Source organism: Hetaerina americana, unplaced genomic scaffold (assembly GCF_022747635.1).
Source record: "Hetaerina americana unplaced genomic scaffold, ioHetAmer1.1.p SCAF_9, whole genome shotgun sequence".
Taxonomy (NCBI): Eukaryota; Metazoa; Arthropoda; class Insecta; order Odonata; family Calopterygidae; genus Hetaerina; species Hetaerina americana.
The window spans coordinates 2,291,564-2,303,668 of NW_027287538.1; the positions used below are offsets into that span (position 1 = coordinate 2,291,564).

The window sequence follows — 12,105 nt, forward strand, 5'->3', positions numbered from 1 at the left end:
CGCACCATGCAACCGCCCACAATGCAAATGCTGTCCTCTTTTAAGACCCTCCCCTCACTCAGTACCAACTCCCAACCGCTCGCCACCTGTACCTAAAAAATATTATATATCGCCTCTCCTGCAACTTCTGCCCTGCCTTCTACGTGGGCAAATGCACGACCACACTTTCCCTCCGCATGAATAACCACCGATATTCTACCAAATCTCCAACCTTCCTTAATTATCCCATCCCTACTCACAACCAATCTTTTGATGACTGCTTCTCTGTTTCGGTGATTGAAACCCTTCCCAAATATGCTAATATCATAGAGGTGAGAACCCGCGAGATGGCGCATATCTGGGTGACCCAGTCATTTAAACCGCCCGGACTGAACCAAGCCCACTGAATGCATTCAATAGCTGCCTAAATATCCCCTCCAGCCCATTTGTTCATTTCCCATTGGTCCTTTACCTCTCCTCCCCTCACCCCTCGACAATGAAATATCCGTTCTTAGTAAAGGCCTATCCTTCTCCCCAACACCAAAAATAAACCACATAAACATACTCACTGATACCCTCAATTTCTGCCGAAACCTTCGATGGCGCGCCTTCTGGAAATCACAAAGTAAACCTTTCAGTAACTTAAACACCAATCCGCACTTGACAAATTCCGCCCGGCTTCAACTCATGAGCCAAAACCCCTTCCTAGTAACCATCCTGTCGAAATTTTTATACGCCTCCTTATCGAAAAAGTTTCCAATCAATCCTTCAGAAAACATCTCAGACCGAAAAATGACCTCTCCATAAACGAACGTCATGCCCTAAAAACCCTACAGTCCAATCCTAACATCGTTGTTACCTCCGCCGATAAAGGCTCCTCTGTTGTAATTCTTAGCACCAATGATTATATTTCCAAAGCCCTCGCTCACCTGAACGATACATCTACCTATACCACTCTAACCAAAAACCCAACACAAACTTTCCAAACCGAAATTCGGTCTTTTCTCCTCCACTCCGAACCAGAAGAAGGCCTCACCTCCCAAGACATATCCCTACTTCCACCCCCAAACCACAGAACACCCCAGTTTTATCTACTCCCAAAAATACACAAACCCAACATCCCCTGTCGTCCTATAGTTTCCAGTTACAATTCTCCCACTGAAAGAATCTCCGCATTCCTTAACCACCACCTACAACCACTTGTACTCTCCTTGCCCTCCTTCACGAAAGACACGTACCACTTCCTCGACCGTCTAAATTCCGTCTCTATTCCCTCCACACCCAACCTACTTATGGCCACCATCGACGTCACCTCACTTTACACTTCTATTCCCCATGCAGAAGGTTTATCCTCCCTCCGGCATTATCTCTCTCTACGCCCCCTACCCCAGCGCCCCTCAACGGAATTTCTCCTCAATCTTGCCACTTTCGTCCTAACTAAAAATTCATTCACTTTCCAAAATTATTTTTACCTACAGACAAAAGGCACAGCGATGGGAACGAGGATGACACCATCATTCGCCAATCTCTTCATGGGCCATCTCGAAGAGACTTTCCTGTCACACCAACCCCTTCAACCTCTTTTCTGGGTCCGCTACATAGACGATATTTTTATTCTCTGGACACATGGCTCTGATTCTCTCAACAATTTCTTATCCGCCTTAAATTCATCTTTCACTGTTAAATTCACCTCTTCCTTTTCAGACTCCACCATCACCTTTCTTGACACAGACATCTCACTTCAAAACAACAAATTCACTACTTCAGTACACATCAAAGCCACTAACCATCAGCAATACCTACACCACACAAGCTGTCATCCTCAACACACGAAACGCTCGATTCCTAACTCTCTCCCTATCCGCGGACACCGAATTTGCAACACCACAGCCACTCTCAACAAATACCTTGCCAATCTACACCTTGCACTCCTCAAACGCGGTTACAGAAAAGTTACTACGAAATAAAATCCACCGTTCCACCCGACCACACACACCACACAATAACAAGCCCACATCTGACGCAGGACTCAACCTTTGCACCACCTATTTCCCCGGATCACACAGACTGAAAACCCTCCTTAAAGAACTGTTTCCAATTTTACATGACAATGACGCGACCTCATCCTTACTACCCCAATGCCCATCTATCGCATACAGACGACCCGCCAATCTCAAAAACCTTCTGAGATTTAATTAAATTTGGCGCCCCCCCGTGACAAATTTCCCAATATTTCCCCAACTTTCAACCGCCCCCGATGTAAAACCTGTCCTCTTATTATGCCTACTCCCCTCTCCCTACATCCCCACATAGCCTCCTCACCTCGTTCCCACGCTAATTGCCTCTCAAAAAATATTATTTATCTTTTATCATGCAAACATTGCACTTCCTTTTACATAGGTGAATGCATTACCCCTTATCCATCCGAATGAATAATCACCGGTACTCCAGCAATTCTGCCTCACTCTCTTCTCTTCCTATCCCTTCACACGCCAATTCCCACAACCTTTCATTCGACCAGTGTTTTGCTCTAAGCATCCTAGAATCCCTACCTGATTCAGCTACCAACATAGAGGTGAGAACTCGTGAATCCGCCTACATACTATCCTTCCGTTCCTTTAAAATTCCCACCCTTAACCGCCATATTTAATTTCCCTCCCAGCATTCCCTCCATACCTCCCCTCCACGCCCATAGCCCTTTCCCCTCTCTCCAGCAATAGCATATTTTCAGTATCTCTTGAAGAAGGCCTCTGAGAGGGCCGAAAGCTCGAACAATTTACCGTGTGAGTGTTCTTTTAAATGTGTCTATTCTTTTCTATTTGTGTTATATTTTGTCAGCCCATTATATATATATATATATATATATATATATATATATATATATATATATATATATATATCATTTCAGTTCATAAAATCAGTTATATTCATTGATGAGCCAGCTTTAGTTTGTCAGTCAGCCAAGGGGTTGTTGCGAGCATCGCTGAGTGAATTTGAAATTCAGTGCGACAGGTATCGGATGAGAATCAATATTAATAAAACATTGGTTATGCGATTTTCTAAAAAGAAAAAGGCTAAGCTTAACATTAAAATAGAAGGGCAAAAACTAGAGCTGGAAGAACAGTTTACAAGGTTTGTTGGGAGAAATCCTATGGAGGCAGGAAAATTGGATGAAGGGGTTATTGACCGGCAGTGGGATGTTGACGACTGTAATAGAGGGGAGAATGTTAGGCAAATGAGGAAAGGAAAGGAACAGGATAGGGATGTTGGACGGGATGAAGGAAGTACTCAGAGATGGATAGGGAATTGTTGTAGAAGAGGGACCTGATGTAGAGGAGGATGTTGTGTTTTGCTAGGGATCACAAATTATTTAATTAGTAATTATGTCCATCCAAACACCTACCATAACCGATATATTACCTAATAATAATAATATATATATATATATTACATTATATATATATATACAATTTACCGTCCTATCAAATGTTGCTATTCTATTCTATTTGTGTTATATTGTGTCAGCCCAATATATATACATAAATATATATATATATAGTATATATATAGCATATACATAAATATATATGTATATATATATATTTATGTATATATATTGGGCTGACACAATATAACACAAATAGAATAGAATAACAACATTTGATAGGACACTCACACGGTAAATTGTTCAAGCTTTCGGCCCTCTCAGAGGCTTTCTTCAAGAGAGGCTCAGTCTCTCTTGAAGAAGGCCTCTGAGAGGGCCGAAAGCTTGAACAATTTACCGTGTGAGTGTCCTATCAAATGTTGTTATTCTATTCTATTTGTGTTATATTGTGTCAGCCCATTATTGTGCCGCTCGTGTGAGTTTTTCCGTACAATCGTGGTATATATGTATATGTATATATATATATATATATATATATATATATATATATATATATATATATATATATATATATATATATATATATATATATATATATATATAATTCAAGCAAAGGAGTAATTTTGCGTCAGCCAAGAAAACGAAACGATAGAAAAACATCCGTGGTAATTTAGTACAAGATACGAGTACGTACACGCACATACTACGAGGGTCATCCGGAAAGTAGTACCCGTTCGTGCCGCATGAAGTGCTGACGACGCGAGTAGCCGCTGGACGAGGTCAGATAGCTTCAGTGGCTTGTCTGCCTTCTCTGAGCCAAGTTGCGTGACGCTAGCATTGCCTGTGTTGTTTCTGTGATTGTTTACAATGTTTAAAAAAATTGAGAACGCCGCCAGTTGTGAAGTGAGGGCAGTGATTAAATTCCTCAATGCAAGAAACGTTCGCCCATGTGATATTCATCGCCAATTAAAGGAGGTGTATGGAGACAATGTAATGGACGAGTCGTCTGTTCGGCGGTGGTGTCGCAACTTCAACATGGGGAGGGGGAACACACACGACGATGAGCGTTCGGGGAGACCGTCTGTCATTACAGACCAACTGGTGAGCTCAGTTGACGAATTCGTGAGGAACGATCGGCGCGTCACAATTGATGACATCTGTGAGCATTTTCCCAATGTTTCTCGAACAATTGTTCATGAAATTGTTAAACACCATCTGCATTATGCAAAAATTTGTGCAAGATGGGTCCCTCGCGTATCTCAATGAGCTGGCGGCGAAGGACTATGCAGCAGGAATACAGAAACTTGTCACACGTTATGACAAATGCCTTAATTTGCTTGGAGATTATGTTGAGAAGTAGTTTAAAGTATCCTCTTTCAAATAAAATTTTTTATGTTTGTTAATATTTACTTTTGTGTCTTTATTTCACGAACGGGTACTACTTTCCGGATGACCCTCGTACATACGCTCCCCTTTTTCCTCCCCAGGTGCAACTAGAGCTTCCCACGACCCCTAAGGCCAAAGAAACGTCCACGACGGAGACACCCGCGCCCTACCCGCCCACCACCCAAGCCCCGGATCCGCCCCCCACCGACACACCGTCCACCGATGCCCCGGATCCGCCCCCCACCGATCCACCCACCACCGAGGCTCTAGATCCGCCCCCGACGGAACCGCCACCGCCGCCCCCGACCGTGTTCCCGCCCAGGACGTCCATCTGCGTCCTCATGACCGCCGCCGGGATGATGACTTCGGAGATCTCCGGAGGCGTGTTTATCACGCAGGAGATCAAGGGAGGCCCCGTGGTGCTTTCGGGGACCATCCAGGGCCTCGACCCCGGCTTGCACGCGTTCCACCTGCACAGGGACGCGGCCGTCGGAGGGGATTGCGCAGCGGCGGGGCCACACTTCAACCCCTTCAACGTGAGCACCGGCCTACGGGCTAAACCGGCGATCGATTCGAATTTGCGTCCGCCCGCGCCAAAATATCGCCTACGTACACCCCCTGAGGGAACCGGCTGGGATGCATTGGATCAGTCAATGAATCATCTCCCAGATCAAGCAAATTGATAATGAATACGATGCTCGAAGCAAGCAATAAATACGAAAACACCTGGGTTTCGATTAAAATGCGAATGTTTTGTTCGAACAAACGGAAGCCATTCGTATTCGGAGACTATGGCGGTGATTATTACTCCGCCATGAGCATTGAACATGGTGATCGATAGTGGAATCGTATCGAAATGGTTACGATACACGTCAAAGTCGTAAACCGCAAGGTGGAACTTCGCGATTATATCCAAAACGCAATGAGTAATGAAGAACCGCATAAATAATTGGACGAAAATTTGGATTATATTTTCGATATTTAATTAGAAATACAGACCTATTGCAAACAAAATGTCCATATTAGAAAAATTTTGTATCTAAGTGGAAGTGAGAGGGGTCGATATTGGTGCGACCAACCGACGCGTGCAAATTTGTTTTGGCCGACTTGAGGGAGGCGATGCGAGCGGGAAGGCAAAGCCCAAGGAGCTAATATAAAAGGCGGCTCGCTTTTGCACACATCGTCAATAATACAGACCGATGCTCAAAACACATTGGGATTCAGTGCTCACTCATTCGCTCAGCACCTCGTGAAAGAAGGCAATAGATAATGTCGCGCTTCCATGACGATTTCGGCGCCGTTATCATTACAGAGTCGGAGAATATACATATATGCAACTAAAATCGTCATTGGTGACAGCAATTTATGATAAAGACTCGGTCCGACTGTAAAACACTTACACGGAGTCTTACGCTTTACTTGAGCGCAATCGAAACGAGATAATTGTGATGCCATCGGAGGTTTATTCTTCGCGATTCGAATTGCGAAGTCGGCCTTCAAATCAAAAAGCGAAAAGCCAAAAAGAAAGAAAGAGCTACTCCTGCCCGAGAGGGAAATTATATTGAGTATAAATGGCGGAACGCGCGATTGATCGAATTACGACGACACTCGCGGAGCATGACGTCACTCGATAAAGTCAACATGGCGTATCGTCGCAATGTCCGCAGTGCGTGGAAGTTTATCCTTGACTTTTTCGAATGACACTTCAGTTGTTCGTGGCTTGGAGACCTTTCTTGCAGTCACCGACGAAGACTGTCGCATATTTAGCTTATCGTGCAAATTCAGACAAATTTCGCATTGAAAGCCCAAGCATCACAAACAATTCACACATCATGAAAAAATAAAAAAAATTATCAAGTCTCTAGTTTGTTTACCTCGCACATCACGGGGAAACTTTAAAACCAAAAAAATTGCTTCCCATCAAACGAATTTCCCACCTAACAGTGGCACAAACGTAGAATGTGAAACTGTGAACTATACAGTCAAGGTAGTCTTAAGAATTCGGGCCTTCAAATGCTCTATCGGCACATCCTTCAGTTTACCATCGCCGTAATCTAACCACAAATAATTCTCAGGATTTCTTCACGTGAAAAACGTTTTTAATTTCGGCCATGGCTTCCAGATATGCGCGCGAATTGATGAAATCATTGAAAAACATATTAACAAAGTTAACCCATATTGCATCAGTTTTAGTGTCGCAATCCAAACCAAGCATAAAATGATAATCTGAAGTACAGCGTACGTTCCTTGTACGAGGAGGCGGTGGAAGCCATTGAACAGGGAACGATTTCGAGAAAGCGACAGCAAGCGTGGTGAATCCTCCGATGTGAAAATTACAACTGACAAGCGTTGACAGAAGGCGGTGAATTGCATTGTACGAGGTGCAGGAAGCATGAAAATGGCACAAGACGACGGAATTGTTTTAGTATCGTATGTGTTGGACTCTGTAGGTTCTTAAAGCTTAAATCATCAACGTTATGCGTCCTGTCCATACGGAAGGGGTGGGTTCATGGTGAGAAGGAAGGAGAGGGGTTTGTTGGGAGAAATCCTATGGAGGCAGGAAAAGTGGATGAATGGGGTATTGACCGGCAGTGGGATGTTGAAGACTGTAATAGAGGGGAGAATGTTAGACAAACGAGGAAAGGGAAGGAACAGGATAGGGATGTTGGACGGGATGAAGGCAGTACTCAGAGATGGATAGGGACTTGTTGTAGAGTAGGATATTGGGTTGTGCTTTCTAAGGAGAGAGAGAAAACAATGTATCGCTGTACATATAAATAGGCTGCGTCCTAGGTTATGTGGTTTTCTAGAAAGAGAAAGGCTACGTTATTACGGGAGGGTACACTAGAATAGGTGGAACAGTTTACTTATCTCAGAAGTGTTTTGGACCAGCACGGTCAAAGTGGTAGGGACGTAAGGAGAATAATTGCGCTAGGCAAAGAAGCTTTCACAAGGAGAGAGTTGATGACAGGGACGTTGAATTAGGATTTTAAGATAAGACCAGTAAAAACTTTTATATGGAGCGTAGCTATGTACGGCGTGGAAACGTGGTCATTGAAGCAGGAGGATAGACGTAGACTGGAGGCTTTTGAAATGTGGGTGTGGAGAAGAATGGAGAAGGTGAAATGGACAGAGAAGAAAACGAATGAGGAAGTACTTGGTATGGTGGGCGAAGAGAGGGGTATGTTGGGAGAAACCCTATGGAGGCAGAAAAATGTATGAAAGGCGTATTGATCGGCAGTGGGATGTTGAAGACTGTAATTGAGGGGAGAATGTTAGGCAAACGAGGAAAAGGAAGGAACAGGATAGGGATGTTGGACGGGACGAAGGGAGGAAGGAAATTCTCAGAGGTGGAGAGGGACTTGTCGTAGCGCCCAATTACAGGTTAGTGTAGTTTGTTCAATGGTACATATAGGATGTGTCCATCCAAAACCTTAAGACTCTTAACCTGTAGAATGCCAAATTATAATAATTTTGTGTCCTTCAACGTGGGACATAGTTGTAGCATGGGGTAAGATTTAATGTCTGAAAAGGGTTTTTGAGCACCATAGTTTCCCAAGAGCGTTTATTAATTACTGATGCGTTCTTGTAAGAAGGGGATCGCTGGCCACGGTTGGAGGGAGGAGAGGAACGAAAGCGTTCGTTTTAGCAGGGGTGGCAGCTTTAGAAGTGACCATAGTGGTGATTTGGATTGGTGTGAAAGGAGGTATTAAATATATTGCTCTTGAGGTGTACGTCGACGTTCAGAAAGAAATGGTGCCGCCAGAGCTTGATTTCTCCGTAATTTCCAGCATATACATAGACGTGAAGCTTGGAGGTCAAGGGTCACCGTATACCCCAATTTGCCCCGAATTTACTAGGCACTAATCTCGGATCGAGAGAGACGGAGATCAAAAACATTTCTCTTGAAAAAGGTGTCTACATTAGGCTTTAACCATTTCACATCGACATCTAAATAATAATAATCCACGAGCCGCCACTTGGGCTAGGTTAGGTTACCAATCATACGAACACAATCTCAATCATGTCATATCTAAATTAATATACGTTTGATCATGCACTCGAACAAATTTAATCAGAACTCGAAAGAAGGTAATAGGGTAAGGTAAGGAAGTCTAATAGGTTTGCATTGAATAAACTGCGTCTTTTATCATAGAAATATGATTCCATTGAAATTTGGTAGGTTTTTTGTGAGCCTGCGGGTACCTTTGTCGACGTCCCTTGAAGACAGTTATCTCACATTCACACTCTCTCCCCATCCACTCCCACGCGCCACGTTCTTATCTCTCGATTATTGAGACATAGGTACTCCATTTTAAAAAGATCTCCTCGACCAATCGCCTTTCCCCTAAAATTTCCTGATTTTACTTACAACCTCCTAATGATGACTAATATACGCATGTCACCAACATTACGATCCTCCGAAATTTCACCTAAAACTATTTACGAACGTTTACTTACCAGACGTGACAGGAAGACTCTTCAGGGTGAAGCTGAAACTTCGCCTGGTTGTGTTCAGTCACAACAATTTGTCTTGTAGTTTTGTGGTTTACCTTGCTCCTTGTTTTTCGCCATGGCGGATTTAAGTGAAGCGTGCAATACTTTGAAAATTTGCTTCCAGCGTGGGAAAAAAAGCCGCAGAAACTGTTAAGATGTTACAAACAGCTGACAAGGATTGTGCTATGGGAAAAACTCGCGGCGTACCAATGGTTTTCTCGTTTCGAGGAAAGTGAAAAGTTACTTGTTAACAAACCTCGTTCAGGACGTATGTTAACTTCTATAACTGACGAAAATTTGGAAAAAGTTGAACAGTCTGACCTGGTAAAACGATTAGCGCTCCGACCTGTTGGATAAACAGTCTGACCTGGTGGGACGAATACGGAATGCACCATCCCCCTCTCACATCGAAAAAACAAACGAGCATCGTCTTGAGGTTGGATTTCACTTTAGGAACGTTTTTTTGGGGCGAGGTGGATATGATATCTTCCACTTGCTTGACTGTTGTTTGGTTTCGGGGTCGGAGACATAGCACCATGAATCTTCAACAGTAATGGACCTTGGATAAAATAAATCTGGGTTGGTTCGGAGTTGGTCCTTCAATGCACGGCAAGTTTCAATTCGACTCTTTTTGCAGTTAGGTCAGGACCCGAGGCACGAATTTTTCAGTGACCCTTCTCATCTTCCAATCTTCCGACAAAATTCACAGAACCCAGCTCCAAATTATTCCAGATAACTTGCTAATCATTTCAAAAGTCCTTCGCTTGTCTTCGGGCACGAATGCATGGACTTTTAACCCCCTCGTGTTTCGCAGAAATTGCAAGGGAACCTTTCACGAAATGTGAGCTTTAATTAGCCTCTTGATTTTCAGAGCACTCACGGGGGCCCAATGGACCTCAAGCGCCACGCGGGAGATTTCGGAAACATCGAAGCGAACGAGCTGGGAGTGGCGTTCGTGAGCATCGTGGCGCCAGGTCTGATGCTGGCGGTGGAAACGGGAGGGAGCCTGGGAGTGATCGGCCGATCCCTGGTCATTCACGAGAAGCCGGACGACTTGGGTCTGGGCGGAGACGATGAGAGTTTGACGACCGGCAACACCGGGGCCAGACTGGCGTGCTGCGTCATCAAGAACCTGGCGAACGCCACCTCGCCATAGGGGAGGGAGACAGGCGGCGGTGCATCAGGGGTCCCCTTCTCGAGCCCCCGGCTGAAATTAAAACTGGACTACAACCGACAAGCTGAGACTTGTCGAGTGACAGGGGAGTGCCGAGTGAGTTCGATGCTGGAATAAATGTTCACGAGACTCGGACGTGATTTTCAGGTGAAGACCGATTGCGCCGAGGAGAAGAGTCCAGCCGCACAGGATCGGCGATTGATGGGCGAATATGGAAAATGGTAGCAAATAATTAGATTTAAAACAAACCGAACAAACGCCAATTTTAAAATTGGATATCTCAGTTATTCTTGCACACTTGAATTGGGACACAAAAAAACTAGGGAGGACTTCGTTGGTAGGGATTGAAGTGGGACCAAAAGAATAGTCTACTTCGGGATAACAAGGATAATGTGATATTTTATTGCAATGATATTTAGATATTTTAGCACCATGCAAGCCACCGCTAGGGTGTGTGGCAAGGGGTGAGCACACACCGGACTAATTTTTAACCCTAGCACGGTTGGAAAATGTAATTCTGATCCTTTATCGTTCGTTGAAAAAATGGCATATTAAATCTATCTGTTCTCTAATTAATCTCTATAATTTTATTTACGTGATATCTCCTACCGTAGTACGATGGGAGTAATAATATATTTTCAACATCATCACTCCTAAAGAGACTTCCTTCCAAATTCCAACGCTACTCAGCTTATCATAACAACGTTTCACAAATCAAGCTCCTCTACGCTTCACAAGATCCAATTCGGCAATCAATGGCATTTCCCAGCAGAATAGTAGCGGGGAGAAAATATTTGTCCTTCAAGTGAGTTCAAGGAGTGAGTTAGAGTGAATGAGTCTAAAAGTGAGTCTAGTTAAAGTGAGAATTTTTATCCACCATATTTAAACATGCCATCGAATTGGAGTAAAGCGTGGTAAATACTCGCTTGTGAAAAAGCGACTGACGTATGCATAGGAAGCAAGGTGCCCATCCTCAAAACAAAGAGATATTTAAATTCACTCCGCTTTGAACTTCACGGTGGATGCATAATTCATAAAGCGGAGTATTGTAAAAAGTCAAGTTCTACTTGCAAAACAACACTGATTTATTTCTCTGCCTCGGATCAACACAAGGGAACAATTGAAACGAGGGAAGAGCACAGAACTTGTTTTTTTTCATTTCTTCATCCAAACTAGCGACAGTGAATAAATTCCTGAAAATTGATTCAAGCAGGCTTCAGCTTCAACAGTAAGACACGCGTTTTCGAATGATATTTCTTCGCGCAGTGATACTTTCGTTCTCATCGAAATGCATTTCATTGGCTCACAATTTAACTAGGAGAAGATAGATTCAAGTTGATGGAAAGCATTCTACAAACTATGCTTTCAAGTGAAATAAGATGATCCAATTGTGAAAAAAATGTATCAATTCTACTTCCTGTTTCTGGACCTGCAGTGCTAGCATTAGATTGTCGTGCATTGGCCAGGTATTCCCGCGTTAGAACATATTTGAATCCTTCAAACATTTCAAATGGAAAAATCACTTAATGCGCGGATTTAATTTTAATTCGCATATTTTCTCTCACCAAATTGGTCAAACGGTTCGCACGTTCCAGGGAAACATTTGATGAATGATCTTTATCATTAAAAAAACGTAAATGTATACGTCAATAAAAAAGACTGCCGCCAAATAATATTTTTGGCG

The 12,105-nt window shown here is 43.5% G+C and overlaps 2 protein-coding genes across 2 annotated transcripts in view; one reads left to right on the forward strand and one right to left on the reverse strand.

Moving 5' to 3' along the window:
* LOC139698980 (superoxide dismutase [Cu-Zn]-like) overlaps positions 1-10,968 on the forward strand; it is a 43,127-nt gene extending 32,159 nt beyond the window's left edge. The window contains exons 3-4 of the mRNA XM_071597973.1: positions 4,852-5,286; positions 10,119-10,968. Of these exons, the coding sequence (XP_071454074.1) occupies positions 4,852-5,286; positions 10,119-10,403 (720 nt within the window). The 3' untranslated portion in view covers positions 10,404-10,968. The remainder of the gene's footprint in view (positions 1-4,851; positions 5,287-10,118) is intronic.
* Positions 1-12,105, reverse strand: part of LOC139698994 (uncharacterized) — a 201,947-nt gene that overhangs the window by 133,195 nt on the left and 56,647 nt on the right. The window lies entirely within an intron of this gene.